This window comes from Lissotriton vulgaris, chromosome 5 (genome assembly GCF_964263255.1).
Source record: "Lissotriton vulgaris chromosome 5, aLisVul1.2, whole genome shotgun sequence".
NCBI classification, from domain to species: domain Eukaryota; kingdom Metazoa; phylum Chordata; class Amphibia; order Caudata; family Salamandridae; genus Lissotriton; species Lissotriton vulgaris.
In genome coordinates, this window is record NC_141693.1 from 526,225,310 (window position 1) to 526,248,996 (window position 23,687).

General features: G+C 43.7%; 1 protein-coding gene across 1 annotated transcript in view; it reads left to right on the plus strand.

Moving 5' to 3' along the window:
• Positions 1-23,687, plus strand: part of PRKG1 (protein kinase cGMP-dependent 1) — a 1,912,306-nt gene that overhangs the window by 1,846,852 nt on the left and 41,767 nt on the right. The window contains exons 15-17 of the mRNA XM_086921971.1: positions 12,638-12,760; positions 12,849-12,911; positions 23,532-23,598. Of these exons, the coding sequence (XP_086778097.1) occupies positions 12,638-12,760; positions 12,849-12,911; positions 23,532-23,598 (253 nt within the window). The remainder of the gene's footprint in view (positions 1-12,637; positions 12,761-12,848; positions 12,912-23,531; positions 23,599-23,687) is intronic.

A 23,687-nucleotide genomic window follows, 5' to 3' on the forward strand; every position in this document is an offset into this window, starting at 1 on the left:
GTACCCCCATGTTCAATGATCTCTTTATTCCCATTATATCAGATCTATGCACACGTTATAAAAACATCCTGGTAACGGGTGACTTTAATGTCCATTGAAATAAGTGATCAAAATTCATCCGTCCAGACATTACAGACCACCATGACCGCCCTTGGACTGATACAACTCGTGGAAGCTCCAACCCACATAAAAGGCCATATCTTAGATCTCATTTGGTCCTCGACACCAAAAGCGGTCATCACAAGTATTTCACCTTGTATTTGGTCGGATCACCACCTTATCTCGTACGACTTACCGCAAAATATCTACCAGGCCAAATTACCGTTAAAAACAAAAAAAGTGCGCCAATGGAAGAAAGTGAATTCTGAGACCCTAACCAAAGTCCTGCCCAAATACAAACAGAATTTTACTACCCCTGCTGATAGTACCGACCTAGACTCAAAGTTTGATGCGATAATAACCACCCTTAGGCAATCAATCGATGAGCTAGCTCCCGAAAAAACACAAAAAGTAAAAGGTGCAGAGAAAGGAGCCCCCTGGTTCACCGAAGGTTTACGTGAACAAAAAAGAAAACTTTGCTACCTCGAAAGATGCTGGAGGAAATCCAAAATGGATGCAGACAGGGAATCATATAGATTATTGTTTCAATCATACAAAAAGCTTATTATATCAGCCAAGAAGGATTATTATGAGACACGCATCAATAACGCTACCAACATTCAGAGAGAGACCTTCCAAATCCTGAAAGAGCTGAGTAAGAAGGAGGAAAAGGCAGATATCCTGATTGACTGCGATACCTTTCAAGGTTACTTTCTCGAAAAAGTAGCGACCATCTTGTCCGATATCAAGAAGGACAACCCAGTCTCCTATACCGAACAACCGCCTCTTCCATGCTCTTCAATCCCTGTCTTCACCAGCTTCCCCGAAATTGATTCCACCATTCTGAGACAACTTGTATTATCCACCAAATCAGGCTCCCCCGCTGATCCCTGCCCGCCTGACATCCTTCGGCTAGCAATACCGATTCTAGAAGACCAAATCTTAGATCTTTTAAACACCTCATTAGCCACTGGAACATTACCATCTACCTTCAAAGAGGCACGCGTCAGACCCCTGATAAAAAAGCCTGGAGCAGATCCAACTAGCCTGAAGAACTACAGGCCAATCTCCCAGCTGCCATTTCTGTCAAAGGTACTAGAACAGCATGTACTAAAATCCCTGTCATCCCTCCTGGAATCTCACCATCTCCTCCAGGAGCGGCAAGCTGGTTTTCGTGCCCACCATAGCACAGAACTAGTAATGCTGTCGGTACTGGATGAGCTAAGATGCATGGCTGACGGTAAAAAGCCAAGCGCCCTGATTTTACTAGATCTTTCAGCGGCGTTTGATACCGTCAGCCATGCACTGCTCCTGGACAGACTGGCTAGGTTTGGGATAGGAGAGCAAGCCCTCAAATGGTTAACAGCTTTCTTGACAGGAAGGACGCAGAAGATCCAGTTGGCAGACCAGGTCTCAGACGTGGGCATGTTAGCCTGTGGAGTCCCGCAGGGATCAGCACTCTCTCCGCTCTTATTTAACCTGTACCTACAACCATTGATAGAGTCCCTGGCAAACATGAATTGTAAAGTTTTTAACTATGCCGACGATACGCAGCTGTTGCTGAGTATCGATAATACACCATCGGCTCAGTCCTCGGCCCAAGACATACTACGATTTACAGTGAATTGGATGTCGTCCAATTTGCTGAAAATCAATCCAGATAAAACGGAAGTGCTCGTAGTCTCAACCTCTACTTCCCCCTGGAATGATTTGTTTTGGCCACAAGAACTAGGACCTACCCCAAAACCGTGCCCTAGTGTTAAGAGTCTTGGGATGAAAATTGACCAGGAACTCTCGATGGTCAACCAAGTATCCGCTGTAGTTGGTTCCTGCACCAACCTGATCAGGCAACTATTTAAACTCGCCCCCCTGCTCTCGAGAAACATGCTGCGAACCATTGTCTCAGCCACTATAGTGTCTAGAATAGACTATGGCAACGCGCTGTACCTCGGCATTCCAAAAAACTCCATCAACCGTCTTCAGGTTATCCTGAATGACGCAGCACGCTTGATCTTTGGACTGCCGAGGAGGACTCATGCCTCCCCTCTGCTCTATAGGCTACATTGGCTGCCTATAGCGCAGAGATTCGAATTTAAGAGTATGTGTATCTGCCACAAAGCAATCCACGGACAGGCGCCAGCCTACATAAAAGAAAGGCTCGAGATATACGAACCCAAGCGCGCCCTGCGATCGTCCGGATCTTTTCTGCTATCCTGTCCACGTTTCAAGTTAACAACAAAAGGAGGCAGATCTTTTTCAGTTCAGGCCCCTACCATCTGGAATAAGTTACCGGAGGCGCTTCGCAGAGAACCTAATCTTCTCCATTTTAGGAAGTCCCTGAAAACCTTACTCTTCAAAGACGCATTCCCATCTCAATAGTCGACTACTAGATTAGACACCTCTATACTCTTATTCCATCTTTGTTGCTGTACTTGGTCAGTAGCGCTTTGAGACCTGTCGGTGAGTTGGCGCGATACAAAACACAGTTACAAATTACAAATTGTGGTAGCTGCTTATAAACATTAGAGCTATCCTACTCTGCAGTTCCAGAACTGCATGATTGCGATTAACAGCTGGATGAGCAGGCATTGCCTCAAATTTAATTCCGATAAAACTGAAGTTTTGATATTTATCAATTTGCAGCCTACCTGGAGCAATCTGTGGTGGCCAGTTGAGATGGGTGCGCCTCCCAAACCTACGGTCAAAGCTAAAAACGTAGGGGTGTTGGTCGACAATAGACTTACATTTTGTCAACAAACCAATGCCATTGTGTCAGCTTCTTACGTTCTTATAAAAAAAATAAGAAAGATACTCCAGTATATTCAGGTGGAATCCCGAAGAACAGTAGTCTGAGTCAGCTCTGGGACTCCTTTCCTCTTTTCTCGACCATAGAGAGCAAAGGGTCATGCTGGGATCGTTTCTATCTCCATCCCTGTCTGTGCAATGTGGGGTCCCTCAAGGGTCAGCGCTTAGTCCTACCCTTTTTAATATCTATGTGACCCCCCTTGCCAGACTTATTAGATCTTTTGGGATGGAGGTAGTCTCCTATGCGGACGACACCCAGATCCTAGTCTCTCTCTCCCAGTCAGTTTCGTCGACTGCCGCCAATTTTAGATCTTGTATGGAGGCAGTCGGCCAGTGGATGATTCACAATTCACTAAAACTGAATGGGGAGAAGACGGAGGTGATGGTATTCGGAGGAAAGGAAAAGATCTGGTCTGCTGAGTGGTGGCCGAACTCGCTGGGAGTATGTCCCGATCCTACCTCCTCAGCAAAAAATCTGGGGGTTATGATCGACCCCACCCTGAGTATGTGCCAACAGGTCAATAGGACTGTATCGACCTGTTGGGGGATTATCCACATCTTAAGGAAAATCAGGCACTATTTGTCACTCCAGGCAAGAAAGCAACTTGTCGTCGCACTTCTGGGCTCTCGGCTGGACTATTGCAATGCGCTGTACGCAGGACTGAATAAGAGTCAGCTACAGCGCTTGCAGGTGGTCCAGAATGCGGCAGCGAGACTTGTTCTTGACCTACCTAAACGTGCCTCTGCCACCGAAGCCCGGAAGCAGCTCCACTGGCTCCCCGTTGGGGACCGTATCCTTTTTAAATCCATGTGCATGGTTTACAAAGCCTTAGCTAAAACTAGCCCGACAGGCATTGGATCGATCCTGTCCCAGTATAACCCTGGCAGGAATCTTCGTTCCACTCATAAACTTCTTCTTTCTGTGCCTCGTGTTAGGAAAACAAGATGGGGAGGCAAGGCCTTTTCTAACCTGGCCCCTAAATGGTGGAATGCTCTCCCTCTGGAAGTAAGGTCCCGCCCCACTCTACAAGCTTTTAGATCTGCTTTAAAGACCCACCTTTTTACACGTGCATATCTTTAGTGGTGCTCTGAAATCTTTTTGATCTGTTTTGGTAGGCGCCTTGACACCTTCGGGTTTAGTTTGCGCGATACAAGTTGCTTAATAAATAAATAAATAAATAGTCACAGCACTTGTGCAATCCAAATTGGACTACTGTAACAGGCTTTATATAAATGCCCAGAAGCAATACCTTAAGAAGCTTCAGGTAGTTCAAAATTCTGCAGCGCGTTTACTGCTGAATCTTCCACAGCATAAATCAATCTCAAATGAGATCCGCAGACTACACTGGCTTACAGTAGCTCAGCGTATCAAAATTAAAGCACTGTGTCTGGCCTACAAAGCTTTGGCGCACACAGGTCCTGCTTTTCTCCAGAATCTCTTTGTGTGGTATCAGCCAACTAGTAAGCACAACGGGGAGGAAGGGTCAGAGGGAAAATATTTAAAGACCCACCCAGGGTGGAGTCCCCCTACCAGTAAATGTAAGAAACAAAAAAACACACACTGGGGGTCTAAAGCTGGACCTATTACGCTCCAGACGACAAACCGACCGAAAAAGACAACGCTAACTCGGTCAATGGATGTTTGCCAAAACTAAGTAACAAAAAGTTTACGGGGTGCTCATAACTATGACCTGTATACAGGGATTCACTACCAATCTAGACTAGACCCATACAGAGAAGAGTAGGATGTCCATCAACGTCAAATGTAGATCATATATTCTCATTTGGCCATCCAGATAGGAATGGTATGTCCCATGATCATTGGGACTGATCCATAACCTACGTTTGTCTGGGTCTTATCTCCAAGATGCAGTGAAGACCATTTGAGAAAAAGGATCGTGATGGAATCTAGTGCAGTGCAAAAATGAATACAGTGTAGTGAGGTTAAAAAAGGATAGTAGATCAATACAACAACTTTAATATACCTTGATCACTCCCTTAGTAAAAACAAGAACAGTGCAAAGATGCAGTCTTAACAAATAACTGCATTTATTCGGCCAACATGTTTCAGCCTCAGGGTAACCAAATCCCGCGGCTTTCTTCAGGGCCACAGTCCTTAACGTTTGCTACTGCATATCAAAAACGGTGAAAAAGAACTCAATTAATTAAAGGATACAACTGTGTCGTGATAAGTATCTTTCAAACCTCTGTATCAACCAGTGTCGAATTTATCTGTTCATGGAAACAAAACAGAAGTATTATATGTGAATCCCAACAATTGAAATGCTTCCAGGTCACTAGTCTGCACTCCAAAGACTAAATTTAATAACCACTTTGTACTGACCTGTGTTGTACAGGGAGCAAACCTCACCTCTCTGGAACCTGGCTCAGGATAATATGAGGCCCCGCTCTAGAAAAAGGTGAAAAAAAGGGGAATAAGGAAGTCACTATGGATAACAATGACCTTATGTTCCTCCTTCCTGTTCAATTTCCCTTCTAAACTTAACAACTTGTCGAGGGCAAAAGAAACACTCTATGACTATGAGACAAACGGGCCCCCGCCCTGTCTTAGTCAGAAAAAACATCTCCAAAACTTCCCTGCTGTGTTGAACACAGAAAACCATATATCGCCTGATTATAACATTAACCAGGGTCAATATTCTATGTGTATTAATAGACAACAGATGGGTGACAAACCCTGCCCATTATCTGTTGTCTGCAAATTAGGAAATATTACAGCGCAAGGTGGACGAGAAGGGCTCGCTGCTGTGTTAGGCAAAAAAATGTGTGTTGTGCCTAACTGAAAATCCTACACAGGGTGTCCTCACTCAGATGGTCAAGGGTAAAAAAGCACTCTCTGTGTTTTACAAGAGGAACAAGAGGAACACCTCTCTATACCTGGCGGATAATCAAATCTCCCCTTCTCTGTTGTATTGTGGTGAAAAATGTAGCAACCCGAGAGAAGAGAGTGAAGGGATTTCAAGCCTTACCTGTCCGTCGTTGCCTCCAAGCTTCCAACTGAGCTTCGGGGGAGGCAACGAGGGCAGGAAGTATCGCCGTTAAAGAGAGTTTCAATGAGGGCGGAGCTTCCCACAAACACCAGCATTAAGTCTAACAAATGACAAATTCTAAGGAAGTGACTAGGTCTTAGTTTGTCAGCGATAACTTGTAAATTGTTGCTCACCTCGGAAACGCTGTGATAATCTGTGCGTTTCCGTACGCTGGACTCAGTCAAAATCGGCCGAGTACGCTCTCGCGAGAGCAGCCCGAGAAACTACAAAAACGCGTCATAGCGCGAGGGCGTGTAGTTCATCCCTCCTGTTTCTGACAAGCGCTAAGGCAGATCAAGCGCGAGTATGAGGGAGAGACTTCCAGCAAAAGTCTATCACCTAAAGGGTGTTGCACATACTCAGTAAGGCCTATTAAATAGCTCACCATAAAAAAACGTGCTATTATTGCAGAAAGTGACAGTGTGCTGATAGAATCGGGCAGTAGCATAACGAAGGCCTGATTAGTAAGAGACAGAACAGGCAAGTACAAGAAAGCTTACAACAGTAAGGCACAGAGTATTGGAATGCATTTGTGTTTTGAATACCTAAGCCATCTCGTTAGTTGTAGGAAGTGAAGTGCATCGCCTGCTATGTAACACTCCATAAAGCTGTGACTATGGAAGTGTATAGACCATCCAGGTTGATTAGGAGTAATGGTTCATGTAACCTAATCGATAGGTCGAGGTACAATTCAGCTAAACAAGAATCAGTCAATGTATACAGCTTAATGGAACAACTTAGTGGAACCACGATGTCCATGTAAGCTGTCTGTTAGAAATCATAATATCGGCTGCTTGCCGCACAGAGCTCTTCCACCGGGGGAGGGGGTGATGAGGGGGTGGACGTTCTGTCGTGAGCACAGAATCACAACAGGAATCTGGTCAAACCTTTCAACTCAAAGCTGTCCAGGGTATCTCATCATTCAACCCTCTGACATCAGAGGCCAATCTGTAGACCCATTTCTGCTCTTTAAGAAAAAGGAATCTAGAGATATCAGCAACATGTGGTGAAACATAGGGTTTCTCTAGAACTGTCCAGGTGAACTCAGCTTCTTGGTGGTTACACTCTAGGAAATGTTTCGACAATTTGGATACAGTTTTCTTGCACCGGAACACACTTTTATGCTCGAGTATTCTGGTGCGTATCTTCCTGGTAGTCATCCCCACATAGTTTATCTTGCAGGGGCATGTAAGCAGGTAAATTAGATTGGAGCTGTTGCAGTTGGTGAACTGTTTTTGCAACCATGGACGGCTGGTTCCTATGTCCACCTCAAGGGAACGAGCAGTCTGAGGGCACACTGAGCAGGCACCACAAGGATGGTGCCCTGTTACTGCTGGAAGGTCCCATAACGTACCAATGGATCTGGTAGAGGTGTTTCTGGGTCGGGTATGACATCAACAAAATATGGAATGCTCCTAAAAATGAGTCGCCGGTGTTCTCCTGGTCTGACTCCGGGTGCCTGCATGTGGTCCTTCTGATGTATCCCAGTGCACTTGAGGTTGGGTGTTTCTTTTTTTGCCTCGCGGGCGTCTTTGGCCAAACCCTAAAAAAGACTGGTTTGCATAGTTGGATTGGTACCCAGGAAATGGACCCATTTGTGGCTGAAAGGGGTATTGTGGCTGAGCTGGTGGACCCCAGTTGGAGGGTGGCCACCAAGGTTGGAATTGGCCGGTCGGTTGACCTCTATAGTTCTGAAAATGTTGTGATCGACCTCTCCCTCTCATGATGGATGGTGGGTTGTTGGTGGTGTCAGGATCACTGTCTGATCCTGAGCTGGAGCCGAGTCCGACGCAACTGCTCAGAGAGTGAGTCCTTCTCTATACACGCCACAGAGCTAAGTCGCCAACTAGCAGCGAGACAGTATCCGAAAAGACTAATTAAACGTTCTCTTAAACGGGCTTTTAACAACAACCGCCTGAGCCTACTAGAACCCCCGGTGCCCAAACTACCGTCAGAACGCATCACTTTTGTTAGCACTTTCAACACTAAGTCTAACATGTTACAACGAATTGTCAGACGACATTGGAAGCTCCTGAATGCAGGCAACAACAAAATCGAGCCTCCGCTATTCGCTTTCAAAAGATCAAACAGTTTGCGTGACAAATTGGTCCATACCCGACCCAGAGACACCTCCACCAGATCCATTGGTACGTTATGGGACCTTCCAGCAGTAACAGGACACCATCCTTGTGGTGCCTGCTCAGTGTGCCCTCAGACTGCTCGTTCCCTTGAGGTGGACATAGCAACCAGCCGTCCATGGTTGCAAAAACAGTTCACCAACTGCAACAGCTCCAATCTAATCTACCTGCTTACATGCCCCTGCTAGATAAACTATGTGGGGATGACTACCAGGAAGATACGCACCACAATACTCAAGCATAAAAGTGTGTTCCGGTGCAAGAAAACTGTATCCAAATTGTCGAAACATTTCCTAGAGTGTAACCACCAAGAAACTGAGTTTACCTGGACAGTTCTAGAGAAACCCTATGTTGCACCACATGTTGCTGATATCTCTAGATTCCTTTTTCTTAAAGAGCAGAAATGGGTCTACAGATTGGCCTCTGATGTCAGAGGGTTGAATGATGAGATACCCTGGACAGCTTTGAGTTGAACGGTTTGACCAGATTCCTTTTGTGATTCTGCGCCCACGACAGAACGTCCACCCACTCCCCACCCCCTCCCCCTCCCCCGGTGGAAGAGCTCTGTGCAGCAAGCAGCCGATATTATGATTTCCAACAGACAGCTTACATGTACATCGTGGTTCCACTAAGTTGTTCCATTAAGCTGTATACATTGACTGATTCTTGTTTAGCTGAATTGTACCTCAACCTATCGATTAGGTTACATGAACCATTACTCCTAATCAACCTGGATGGTCTATACACTTCCATAGTCACAGCTTTATGGAGTGTTACATAGCAGGCGATGCACTTCACTTCCTACAACTAACTAGATGGCTTAGGTATTCAAAACACGAATGCACTCCAATACTCTGTGCCTTACTGTTGTAAGCTTTCTTGTACTTGCCTGTTCTGTCTCTTACTAATCAGGCCTTCGTTATGCTACTGCACGATTCTATCAGCACACTGTCACTTTCTGCAATAATAGCACGTTTTGTTATGGTGAGCTATTTAATAGGCCGTACTGAGTATGTGCAACACCCTTTAGGTGATAGACTTTTGCTGGAAGTCTCTCCTTCATACTCGCGCTTGATCTGCCTTAGCGCTTGTCAGAAATAGGAGGGATGAACTACACGCCCTCGCGCTATGACGCGTTTTTGTAGTTTCTCGGGCTGCTCTCGCGAGAGCGTACTCGGCCGATTTTGACTGAGTCCAGCGTACGGAAACGCACAGATTATCACAGCGTTTCCGAGGTGAGCAACAATTTACCAGTTATCGCTGACAAACTTAGACCTAGTCACTTCCTTAGAATTTGTCATTTGTTACACTTAATGCTGGTGTTTGTGGGAAGCTCCGCCCTCATTGAAACTCTCTTTAACGGCGATACTTCCTGCCCTCGTTGCCTCCCCCCAAGCTCAGTTGGAAGCTTGGAGGCAACGACGGACAGGTAAGGCTTGAAATCCCTTCACTCTCTTCTCTTGGGTTGCTACATTTTTCACCACAATACAACAGAGAAGGGGAGGTTTGATTATCCGCCAGGTATAGAGAGGTGTTCCTCTTGTTCCTCTTGTAAAACACAGAGAGTGCTTTTCTACCCTTGACCATCTGAGTGAGGACACCCTGTGTAGGATTTTCAGTTAGGCACAACACACATTCTTTTGCCTAACACAGCAGCGAGCCCTTCTCGTCCACCTTGTGCTGTAATATTTCCTAATTTGCAGACAACAGATAATGGGCAGGGTTTGTCACCCATCTGTTGTGTATTAATACACATAGAATATTGACCCTGGTTAGTGTTATAATCAGGCGCTATATGGTTTTCTGTGTTCAACACAGCAGTGAAGTTTTGGAGATGGTTTTTTCTGACTAAGACGGGGCGGGGGCCCATTTGTCTCATAGTCAGAGAGTGTTTCTTTTGCGCTCGACAAGGTGTTAAGTTTAGAAGGGAAATTGAACAGGAAGGAGGAACATAAGGTCATTGTTATCCATAGTGACTTCCTTATTCCCCTTTTTTCACCTTTTTCTAGAGCGGGGCCTCATATTATCCTGAGCCAGGTTCCAGGAGAGGTGAGGTTTGCTCCCTGTACAACACAGGTCAGTACAAAGTGGTTATTAAACTTAGTCTTTGGAGTGCAGACTAGTGACCTGGAAGCATTTCAATTGTTGGGATTCACATATAATACTTCTGTTTTGTTTCCATGAACAGATAAATTCGACACTGGTTGATACAGAGGTTTGAAAGATACTTATCACGACACAGTTGTATCCTTTAATTAATTGAGTTCTTTTTCACCGTTTTTGATATGCAGTAGCAAACGTTAAGGACTGTGGCCCTGAAGAAAGCCGCGGGATTTGGTTACCCTGAGGCTGAAACATGTTGGCCGAATAAATGCAGTTATTTGTTTAGACTGCATCTTTGCACTGTTCTTGTTTTTACTAAGGGAGTGATCAAGTTATATTAAAGTTTTTGTATTGATCTACTATCCTTTTTTAACCTCACTACACTTTATTCCTTTTTGCACTGCACTAGATTCCATCACGATCCTTTTTCTCAAATGGTCTTCACTGCATCTTGGAGATAAGACCCAGACAAACGTAGGTTATGGATCAGTCCCAATGATCATGGGACATACCATTCCTATCTGGATGGCCAAATGAGAATATATGATCTACATTTGACATTGATGGACATCCTACTCTTCTCTGTATGGGTCTAGTCTAGATTTGTAGTGAATCCCTGTATACAGGTCATAGTTATGAGCACCCCGTAAACTTTTTGTTACTTAGTTTTGGCAAACATCCATTGACCGAGTTAGCGTTGTCTTTCTCAGTCGGTTTGTCGTCTGGAGCGTATTAGGTCCAGCTTTAGACCCCCAGTGTGTGTTTTTTTGTTTCTTGTATCAGCCAACTAGACAGCTCCGCTCAATGGGGGCAAGAATGTTGTCGGTACCCAGAATTTGGACCTCCCATTGGGGTGGCCGTGGTTTTTACTACGGCACATAGAGATTGTGGAACTCTCTTCCACTAGAGATCAGGAATGCCAGCTCACTTGTCGGTTTCAGGACAAACTTAAAGACATGGTTGTTCCAAGGCTAGACACACAGCAGGTTACTTGTGTCCTCAGCTCCAAGACACCGTTTGGTATTTTTCCGCTCTTATAAATTTCATTAACATTAACATTACCTAGCCCCTGTCACTCGAAAGTCAGACATGCAATTCACGTCAGGCAGGCAGACACATAGCACACAGAAATGCCAACTTCTATAAGTGGCATTTCTAAAATAAGCATAACAAATCTGCGCACCATTGCGCAGCATTTATTAATACAATTTCACACATACCAGGCTTGACCACGCTGCTCCTCTCATAACAGGAATTACCACTGACACACACTGACCAGGGAATCCCCATGCATTCCTGCGGGAGGGCAGGCTAACCTTCAAATGTAACACAGAGAGCGCACGCACTTTACACTGGACCACAGTGATAAAGTGCCTAGAGGCCTAACACCATCCACACTACACAGGGAAAAGGCTAGGAGACAGGCAAAACGTTTAGGGGTGAACCCGCCAAAAGGGCCAGTTCAACAAGGATTAACCATAATATGTGCAATAACTCCTGTTTCTGAACATATCACTATTCTAATTTGAGCCGTAGGCACGGCAACTCCACGTAAAATTCATCAGGACAAACCTGACTGGGGGAAAAATGCTTGACAAATAATAAGACTTAACGGTTTTGATATGATAAGAAACAAAATTTGAATGACATGTCCCATTTTAACGAGAATACTTGCTACTAGATGCTATTTGTCGAACCCAATACATTCTGCTCTCTCCATGGTCCGAATACATCAGATGAGCTAAATATCACACCCTTTTCCAATCCCACTGCAGTCATGGTCTTGCATGCTGGTGCACATCTGATTACCATTTTTTGTCGCTTTTTTGATTGCTCATCAGTTATTCCACATTGAAGTCCAGTGTCTGTTACAAATTGCACGCTCAGTTCATAAAACCCTGAATTCTGGCTTCTCACTCTACATGATGGACAGATTGGCACTGCAAGTCAACATGTCATCTTTAGTACTGATGATCTATGCCTTGATAGTCCCATGTAAAACAATTATGCACTCTGTATTAATCCTTCTCAGGTTGTGCCCAGGGTACCTAAAACTCACTATTTGCAGAGCTGTACTGAATGTTTCCTTTTCAGCACTGAGCAGCAGCAGAGATTAATCTTGATAAGCCGCTGCATGACAAAACCCTGAAAAACCACCAGAAGCTCCTAATGTCTATATATTAGCATTAGAAACTCTACAAATGCAATAGTTTTTGCGTAAATGATGCTGAGATCTAATCCACCGCTGTTTTAAAGCACTTCCAATCTCTCTAATCCTAAATGGAAAATCATTGCAATTACAAAGCACTGTGCTGTTCATGAGAAAAATAGTCTCAAACTTTTTCTGTTCCATGTTATTTCTACCTCACAGCATGCTTAATGAAATGCCGCAAATACTGCTCACTTGGAAGTTCATTCATTGGTCTCTTCTTCTTCTTCTAGCCCGCCATTTTCAGGCCCTGACCCTATGAAGACCTACAATATTATATTGAGAGGCATCGACATGATAGAATTTCCAAAGAAAATTACCAAAAACGCTGCTAATCTAATAAAAAAACTATGCAGGTATGAAAAAACATTTCATTTTAAACAATTATAAATTAATGGATATCAATCCAGACTGTGACTGTTGACATGGACCTTCTTTCTGCAGGGACAATCCTTCGGAAAGATTGGGAAACTTGAAAAATGGTGTGAAAGACATCCAAAAGCACAAGTAAGCTGTTTTAAATGTCTACACATATATTTTAACTGATGTTTTAGTTTTGATAAGGAGACATGTTACTATCTACTCATGTGTTCATCTAAACAATATTTTGCAGTTTGTAGACTCTCTCTCCTTGACACCTCTTGCACATTGACACATTTATACAGAGTTTTCCAGAAAGTTTAACACCTTGACCTCACTTGATTTTAGGTCTACCACAAAGATACCAAGTCATCATGGTGCAATTGGTTGACACAATCACTGCTTGTTAAAAAAAAAACAGATGCGCCTAGAATATTCTCCTTCTTCGCTACTCACACAGTGGTGCGCAGCTGCTAGTTCCCTTAATCAATCAATCAGGGGAATTGTAAGTGCACTACTCACTTGTGATGGTCTTAAGGCGCTGGGGCGGATGGGGGGGGTAGCAGCTCCGTTTAGTCGACGAGCCAGGTCTTGAGTGTCTTCTTGAAGATGTCGATCAGGAGCTCGTTCCAGCTCATGGCCGTGACGTAGGAGAAGACTTTTCCGACTGTTCTGGTTCGGCAGAGCTTGTGATTTTTTTCGCAAAGTAATGCATTATTTATATATTTATGTATGCAAGCATTTTTTGTAGTGCAGCCCTATCTGTCAGAGCAACATATCCCTTTACAAGTAAAAGACAATGAAGGGTAACCATGTTTCTTGATAATGAATAACAACGTAATATTAAATATCCATTTTTCAGTGTCTAGCTAGCTTTGCATGGTTTGAAAAGATGTTTTTTAGGGCCTTTTGGAATGCAAACAGATTAGGTTTCAGTCTTATATTCTCTGGAGGTTTGGTCCAAAATGTTGGTAATGGTAGTTTTGTTGTCATTTTTGTTGTTTGGATCTATAGGAGTAGTTTAATTGGTCTCTAGTTTTTCTCTCTGCTCCTGAGGTGCGTAGCTTGCCTTTCACATATCTCAGGATGACCTGCTCTGTGAAGGAAACAGGTCATTTTAATACGATTTTGGATCTTGGGAGAACTGAGAGTAGCATATTGCCCACATCAAAGAGAATGAAACCTCGAGCTTGCATTACTTCTTTGACATCAGTTTTAGAGATGTTTGCTTTTTGTGTTTTTGTAGGAATAGTTGTAAGGAGACAGTTTTCGCAAGTTTTTAATTTGTGGCATGATACTGAGATTTTGATAGATAGTGAAATCCAGCAATTTGGCACATGGGGCCAGTTTGGCAGTGTTTCCAAGGTGACAGTCGAAGGGGGACTGTTAGGGGTGGGGGAGACAGTTTCCACAGAGTCGAGGAAGAATCTAGTTTATGCTGTGCTTAGTTTTAGACTAAAGGAACTTGTCCACTTTTACTTGTTTTTCAAGGATGGATTTTAAGGCTTAAGAATTGTTAGACAGGTTTCTTAGTTTAGAGTTGGGTATAGTCTGCATATTGTTCTGTATGGGTTACTTTTTCATGGCTCATCTGACCAAGTGGTTTCATATAGAGATTAAATACAGAGGGTGAAGGAGCCCTGATGTACACAACATTTTACTGATAGGGTAGATCTTCAAGATCCTACTTTAACAATCCTTGATCTGTCAAAGATGAAAGTTGTAAGTCATCACATAAATTTGCCTTTGGATCCTAGCCTGACTGGTAAAATAGAGTATGGAGAGCCATGGTTAAGGGTGTCAAAGGCCACTGACAGATCCAGTAGTCCCAGCAGACGTGTGTCATTTTTATTTTTATTTTTTTCCTCATTCGCCTCTAACATCAGCCGACCAAAGCACAGAAGAGTGCCACTGCTACTCAAATTTGAGAAGTAGGCTTCATAGAGATCTATTTCGCCCTTCGTCTACAGCCTACCAGTAGCTCCCACGACCTCACTCCAGTTGCTCCCCTCCCGTTGTTAAGGGGAGGGTGGTTGTACTCTCTCCAGAATTTTGGACTGAAGCAAATAACTTGACAGTCTGAGAGTTCGCCTGAGGCTTAATCATGGGACAACAACAAAAAAAACCCTAAGTCCAATTCAACAGACTCCTCCAACTGGCACGTTTCTTAGAATTCTTCAGTCGGGCCAGATCCATTTTGGAAGTTTTGTTTACTGAGGATAACCACTCTACTTGTTTGGGGGGGTGATGATTCGATCCATCTCCTACATATTTCCCGCCTGGCCAACAAGATGGAATAAAATAAAAAGTCTCTATCGGAACCAAGGATATCACTAAATATACTGAAGATGACATGTTTCAGCGAGATTTGTATCGTACGTCCCAAAATAGAAGATAGACAATCTCCAACTTCTTTCCAAAATTTCAACAGAGACAGGCACTCCCAAAACATATGCACATCCGACGCACTTTCTAAGTTGCATTTTTTACATCTTAGCAGAAGGCCCTTTGAAAATTTTGAAAGCCTGGCTGCGGAATAGTAAGTCCTATGTGTCGTAAAATAGTGATTCCTTCTCAGCCAAGCTGGCTTTACGACTGAAAAAAACATATCATAAGAGATCTTCCACAAGTCCTCCAGATCTACCTCCAAAATAGTGTCCCCCATAATTCTTCAGCTAACTTAAACTCGCCGTCAATAGTCTCCTCAATAGCTCAAAAAAAGAAAGATATCTCCTTCTTAAGTACAGACCTACTAGTCAGATGGTCTTACAGGGGATCCTCCCGACCCAACAAACCCCTCAAACTCTGGGACCAGCTTAATAACTGTAAGTACTTAAACTTTGATAGTCCTCCCTCAACCTTATCACTCAACGTGGCCCAGGGTAAGAGAGATCCATCAACCACAAGGTCCCCCATACTATTAGACCCGCAGTTTTCAAAGGGACTGCTAGCTGATCTTTTAGGCAAGCAGGAGTACCTGGACTATCCCACATGGGGGCCAACATTGAATAATATTCAAGACCTATTAGTTTTTTAATCCTAGCCCACATCTGAGCTAAGCCACTTAGGACTTTCAATCTAACTTTCTTAAAAAACGTTTTGTCCCCAAACTTAAACAAAAAACCTTCATATATTATCCCAAGCTGCTCTAGCATAGCTAAAAACATGTTACCTTTCCCCGACATATCTGGGGATTTTAACAGTATCCTGGAGTGTGTAAGCTGAAAAGCCAAGGCATAGTATTGAATATCAGGAAGAGCCAGCCCTCCTTTTTCCCTTCTACGTCTGAGCTTTCTCCGAGATATTCTAACAGCCGTGACAACCCAAACAAAAAAATTGATAGAACGCTGTAATTTATCTATTAATGGTTTCTCAAAATTCAACGGAATGGTGTTAAATAAAAACATTACTTTTGGCAAAATTGTCATTTTTATTAAATTTACTCTGCCCTGAATAGATAATGGAAGATAAGACCAAGATTTCATAATTTCTTGAAATTCTTTCGTGATATTAGCAAGATTGACCTTTGCAATTCTATCTATTTCTGGGACAATCTTAATCCCCAAGTAACGTAATTCTTTTTTTGGTTTGATATCGGCATCTCAGTAGGTTCCATGACATGAGCTCGGTTTTATCAGCATTTATGTCGTACCCGCAAACCTGGCCAAAGTCCCTCGCTAGTTCGATGACCCGTGGGAAAGAGGTTTCCAGATCAAATGAGAGAATAAGAATTTCATCGGCATATAATGCCACCTTTCTCTCCCATGAGCCACTTCTAAGGGGTGTAATATCTGGCTCCTCCCTGAGCAGCTGAGCGAATGGCTCTATGTAAGGATCTAAAAGAAGTGGGGAGAGGGGGCAGCCCTGTCTGGTTCCCCTTCTAATTTGAAATGGTCTGGTCGTTTTACCATTCACCACCAACCTAGCCGAGGGCTCATTATAAATACAGCAGATTGTCTTGCAAAAGTTTGGCCCAAAGTTTAACTTCTCTAATACTGCTATGGGATATTTCCAGTTCACCCTATTGAATGCTTTGGTTGCATCCAATGTCATAGCCGCCAACGGGAGAGAAAAAGTAGACGCAAAGTCTATTGCTCCAATAAAATCATAAGTCAGATCACACAAATTTCTGCCTTTTACAAAGCCTTTTGATCCGTATGTAGGAGCCCACCTGCCACATCTCCTAGTCTATCCGCCAATATCCTTGTAATCGGAGTTCAACAAGGATATTGGCCTGTATGACCCACATTTAGTAGGAGGTTTACCTGGTTTTAAAATTAGAGTAATATTTGCTTCCCCCCATGTTATTAAACATTTCTACCATTAAGGGGATGATTATATCATCCAGTGTCTTATAGACTTCAACAGGAAGGCCATCCGGCCCTGCAGCTTTACCCTTTTTACCAGCAAGAAGAGATTTCTTAACTTCTTGATACGTTATATCTGTCTCCAAACTTTCCCGATCGGTAGTGGAGAGAGCAGGTAGCTGAATTGGACGCAGCCAGTCTTGTATAGATAGAAAGTCAGAGTCACTATTGTTGTTATATAAACCCTCAAAAAAGGCATGGAAGATTTCTCCCATCTCCTTCTCCTCGCTTATTATTGAGTTGGTGTGTATATCTTATATTTCTTTAATATGATTTCTAACTCTATCAGACTTGGCCTTCCATGCAAGTAGTCTGCTGGCCCCCTCACCATATTCAAAGTGGGCAAGCTTACTTGCCTCCCACTTTTTGGAAATTCTAGTTTGAATTATATTTTACAAAGTGGCTTTCAATGAATCCAATTCTACCCCTAATGTTCCTCTTGATTCTTGCTCCTCAACAGATAAGCTGTTAATCCTACTCTCCAACCTTTTCATTTGGAGCTCTAAAGATGTAATTTCCTGTCTATACTGTCGATTCTTATAGACGGTTTAATTCGTAATCACCCCCCTTAAAAAGGATTTCAAGGTATCCCATACAACCATGAAGTCTGCTGATCCTAAATTAATTTCCAAAAAGGTTTTAACCTCCTCTATCAACTGGCCAGTTACAGTTTCATCTAAGAGGAGTGAACGGCCAAAAGTCCATAGCCTCTGTTGTTCGCCACCCTCTAAACCCAGGTCAATCCACACTGCTGAATGATCCGACAAATGCAGGGTTAAATATCCGATATTCTTTGTAGTACTCCTCAGATTATTACTGATCGGTATATAATCTATACGAGATTTATGCCTATATTTTTTATTATAGAAGGATACTCCCAATTGAGTACCAGATCGCTCTCTCCATATGTCACAAATGAGATGTTGTTTCATCATTGCTTTAAGAAAGACCCTGGATTTAGAGGAAACAGTAGCTCTACTTTTTGATGATTTATCTAATTTTGGACTCAAAACTATATTAAAATCCCCTGCCAAAATAATTGTGTCAGGGAATTCTAAAAGATTCTAAAAGATGGTCTTTAGGAAAGAAGGATCGTCCTGATTAGGACCATAGTAGCCCACAATTACAAAAAAAGTATTTCCTACAGAAATCTTAACAATCACCCATCTGCCGCTAGCCGCTAGTGTCTGTTCTTACTTCCTGTAGCGTAGCATTAGCTTGTTTTTTAACTAAAAGAGCTACACCCCTTACATTGGCAGTCTGACATGTACAAACACATGTACAAACACAATATTCCACCCACCCGAGCTTCTTACAAATATCATTCATCTCCTCTCTCAACAGGTGGGTTTCTTGTATAATGATAACCTGAGCTGGTGAGTCTATTAAATACTGTAGAATTTTCTCTCTCCTATTTTGAACCCGTAGGCCATTGACGTTCCAGGACAGGCAGTACAATGTTTTCATGGAGGATGGTAACCCTGAGATTTACTTCAGCCTACACCACACCGGCACCAAACCAAAAATATCCAATCGTGTTCCTCAGCTAAATAAAGAGGCAAATGATTCTTTTTTTCCCCCCAATGCTCCCACATCAGTGGACGTGTGTCATTATTGTCAGATGTACACAGAATATCCACAATTATTTGTAAGGTATCTATTTCAATGCTGCATTTAGATGACAGAACCAAATGACAAGAGTTTAAGAGGTCTGTGTTAGAGATGTGTGACAGTTGTTGCATAGAGACTTCTTTTTCAATAGTTTTTCCAAGAAAGGAAAGTTTGGAGACTGTTTTCAAGTTCTGCAAGTCCATTGAGTTGATGTTAAATCTCCTATACCGGGGTAATTTGACCCAGTTTTTGTGCTGGTTGTAAAACTCCCTCTTCTAGGGAGGAATTTACTAGTTTATGAAGTAGAGTAGTTAAGATTTTGTCAAAGGAGCATTTCACTAATTTCACTTTAAGTTTTTTTTATAAAGATGTTTGAAATTATAATGGAAAGGAAATGCGTTTAACACAATAAAATGTTTTGTAGTACTTACATATTTAGGGGGTCTATTAGGATGTCGGCAGATCGCCACCGCACGCATGGCGGTGGCGTTCTGCCTGACATTTCCCTCCGCCCGCATCCCATTTCCCCCTGCCGTATTACAATGGCGGGGGGTCTGTGGCGGACGGAAAGGCCGTCCCCTGCTTTTCCGCCAGTCAAATCGTCGACCGGGAGGAAAACATCTCCAATATAGTGACGGTGTCTGCAAGACCCATATTAGGATTCAGGCAGAGATCAGCCTTGCCGCCATGGAAAGGCATGCAGTCTTTGGCTTTGGGGGCCCGCTGCGGGTCCCCAGGGTGTTGAGGGCATGGGGGGTGGACATGGAGGTACCTATGGTACCCCCCTGCATTTGCATGCACAACATGGCCGGCACCGCGCGGTACCATGTTGTGCATGCAAATGCACAAGGTGCATCCACAGCATTGTGGCGGGCGGTGCTGTGTGCACTGCCCACCACAATGTTGTGGATGGGTGATGCCACCGCCACCATGGCGTGGCATCCTAATTATCGGTGCTTTCTAAGTTGCATTTTTCACATCTTACCGGAAGGCCCTTTGAAAATTTTGAAAGCATGGCTGGGGAATAGTAAGCCCTATGTGTCGTAAAATAGTGATTCCTTCTCAGCCAAGCTGGCTTTACGACTGAAAAAAACATATTATAAGAGATCTTCCACAAGTCCTTCAGATTCAAAGTACAACTGCCTGGCAGTGGCAGTGGCACAATTGGAGTCGGTGTGTTTTTGCTCCAAAAATGTGCACTTCTTTCTATTATATGCAGGTTCCCTGTGTTGGCCTTGCGTGATTGCCCGTGGGTAACATTTAAATACAAAGAGAGAAATTCCGGTGGAGCCCACCCATCTTAGATTTCAATCCTTGTGTGCACCATAAGAGTCTTTCGAGAACAGATCATTAATGCAAGAAAGCCTATAATACCAGGGCACTGTATATAACGGGCCAGGAGATCCGTATATGTAATCTACATCAGCATACCTGGGTTGGCAAGTAAAGTACAGAAGGTCAACAGGGGTAGAACTGTTAGTTGTAGTGCCATGAGTTTACTGGTATCCTATTTGTTCTTCTCATTTATTTAGTTTCTCTGTTGGCTGATTTTTAGTCATTCATTCAGATTCATTGAGGGTTATTTATTATTACTTTTTTATATTTCTCTATTGACATTTAATCAAGAATCTCCACAAGTTGTATGTACAGAATACAAAGGGAAGTATTTTCATAAAGTGGACAATAGAACACTTCCCATCATGTATACAGATCTGGCATTACACATTTGCAAGGGAAGGGAGTCTTGTTTTTACCTGACATGGACTGTATGAATCGTTCAGACAAAAACAGTTACAATTATCAAAATTAAGTCTTTGTGTGGTTCTCTAACTGCCCGAATTTCTTTGCATGCCTAGTCACAAGAGGAGCAAGATGGTCAGTATTGAAAGGCCCTTTGAAGAGTTATGGTAGGGATTTTTCCAGAGATTTTTGGTAAAAGCTCAAATGCTTCCGCATCCATGAAAGTGTAAGTTTAGAAGAGTTTAGCCAATCTTAATACATTGTTTTTATTTCACCTACAATACTCTTAGGAAGTAATCCCGTCCACACCTCTAAGAGCCCCAGTTCTTAGTGAGCATTCAGATGGGTAGATCTAAAGATGAGTCTCTTTGAGAGTCCACATAAAAGCGTACAGGGGACAGAGTGGTTAAGAACACAGAGGCAAAAAAACCTTTATATGCCGTGCCTTTGTTGTTGAGCCCACCTTACTTACAAATGCTTATAAACAGTTTTCTATTATATTTCTACAATTAGAGATTAAACACTTAAACATTCAATAAATGAATGTAAGGAGGGCAGTCAGCAAGCTTTGGCCGCGACTTACCGCATGATGGACTGAGTCCGAGTCCGCCAGACACTGGCGGACTCGGAGGCGGTCCATCATGGGGTAAGTTGTGAGGGGGTGACACCATCAGTTACCGCACTGGGTGACACCAACCCTAGTGACGCCACAGCATGATGGTGGAGTAAACTGCGATGTGGCTATGGGTCACAATCCTGGCTCAAACCGGATTCTCCACCTAGTTGTCAAAAGAGGGACGAATAATCCTAATTTACCACATTTTACGGGTACTCGTGGGAAAAGTTTGACTTGACTGAATTTGTCGACCTTAAATAATGTTTTGTATGCAAAATCTCTATATCATGGGAAGGCCGTATTTGTAGTGCTTTGAGGCGGGTTGTGCTATCCACTCGTCCACAATTTGCACCCATTATATTTCTGGCTCATTCAAGAGTACTTTAGGAAGTGCAGGACACAGTAGTAGGAAAGGCATTGAGAAGACTAATGTATACCAACTGTTATGACTTTGTGGCTGATTATCTAACTTGCATTGCATTTTCCTGGCTATGTTTTCCTTACAATCAATTTATAGCGCACGCTACTCACCCGTGAGGGTCTCAAGGCGCTTGGGGGGGGGCTGCTACTGCTCGAATAGCCAGGTCTTGAGTTGTTTCCTGAAGGAGAGATGGTCCTGGGTCAGACGTAGGTGGGTGAGGAGGGAGTTCCACGTCTTGGCAGCCAGGTAAGAGAAGGATCTTCCTCCGGTGGTGGTTCTGCGGATCCGCGGGACGGTGGCGAGGGCGAAGGGTTGAACCTGCCACCTGCAGATCACACATAAAACACTTCTGCGAACGCTTAACCTAAAAACACTCCGGTCTACAAAGTGTTAAATAAGAAGTTTAACTAAACGTATAGCAAAGGTGTACTGCCACTGTTGCCCTCGCCTCTGCTTCCAGCATGCACATATGTTGTAGTGTCACTAGACGTCACCCTCCCAGTCAATTTCAAATGCTCAGTGTAGCATAGGACCCGTTATGAAACTCAATGAATGATTAAAGTAGATTAAAAAGAAACAGAAGCACACGCAGACAGCGGTGTCACGGCTAATACTAGTCACAATGGAAATTGGAAAACAGAAGTGATAAACTAGGCTTTAGACTGAAAACCCACCCACTGAATTGTAACGTCTAAATCTTTTGCCCCCTTGGCAGGCCGAATGACACGAATAGAGGGGGTAATCTTCTGCTGGCCTGCTACTAAATTAGCCACTTTTGCCACCGCATTGAAAGTATGTGGTGGCAGTGTCTGCATTAAAGGTGTAGTGCTTTTTTTTACATGTTCTTCAAGAGAATATATATCCTCATTTTAGGCAGGGTTCAAGCGTGTGCCAGCCTGGTGCAACAGTGGGCCGGGGAGGGGGGGATGGGGGGGTTAAACGTTTAGGGGCAGATTTAAAAGCCCCTTGCGCCTCATTCACGCCGCCGTTGCATCACTTTTGTGACGCAGCTGCGGCACAAATCTTGCTCCATGGTGCGGGGGTACTTACAACATGACGCATCTGGGAGATACGTCACGTCGTAATGCCCTGCGCCACATGTAGGCGTTCCTGTGCAGGGGGGAGGAGGGGGCGTTCCGGAGCAGGAACGCCTCCTAAAAGTGGCTGAGTGAAATCTACAAGATTTCACTCAGTCACTTTTAGGCCCATGCTGCGTCAAAACCCTGTGCCTGCCTGAAGCAGGCGTAAGGATTGACACAGCATTAACTAGATAGGGCCCCCAGAGCATTGCTGGAGCTGCGTCGCGCTTGCGACGCAACTCCAGCAATGCGTCACTTTTACGGCACAGGCACATCTCGCATTTTTCCCGTTTTTGCCCCATGGTGCGCCGCATTGTAAATGCGGCGCATCCATGATGGCGGAGTTGTGGCGCACAATAACTGGCGCATCCCTGCTGATTTGCAGGGATGCGCCAGTTATTGTAAATAGGCCCCTATAATGGGCTAGTCCAGTCAGCGCCTGCGAAAACTAGTGCTGTGAAACAATATGAAATACTAAGTCTGAAAAACATTTGAAATGCAAGGAAAGTTCAAGGAGCAGAATGTCCCGTCGCACTGGGAGCATCTGCTGTCATCTGAGGCCCCCCACAAATGAGATTACGGGGTGATCTGATCATGTAACATAGCCACATAAAGTCTTAATCAGGTGCTGGTTTTCAGCCAAGAACAATAGATGAAGCAGGAGGGGGCTTCCACGGGGAATGGGAAGGAGGGGTTTTAATCTGCTTCAGAGACAAGGGCGCTCTCCTCTTTGAAGGGTTCACGTGTGGAATGTTCTTTCTTCCGAACGTTTTAGCCATCTCAACAAACACTCAATGAGGAGCACCTGGAAGGCGGCCATCTTGTAAGACACCGGAAGCCTAGCTTAACCTACACAATTCTGCAGAGTGTCCGAGTGTCTTTGTTGAAATTGAAAATGCGATTTTTAGCTAACTCTTGCCTCTCTTTCCTCAGGTGGTTCGAGGGTTTTAACTGGGAAGGTTTAAGAAAAGGCACATTGACACCTCCTATCATACCAAGTGTAAGTATGCACACTGTGTGCATTGTGGGGAACTATGGTTTTATTTAATTTAAAGTGAATGACTGGTGTAAAATCAACTCCATCCATGA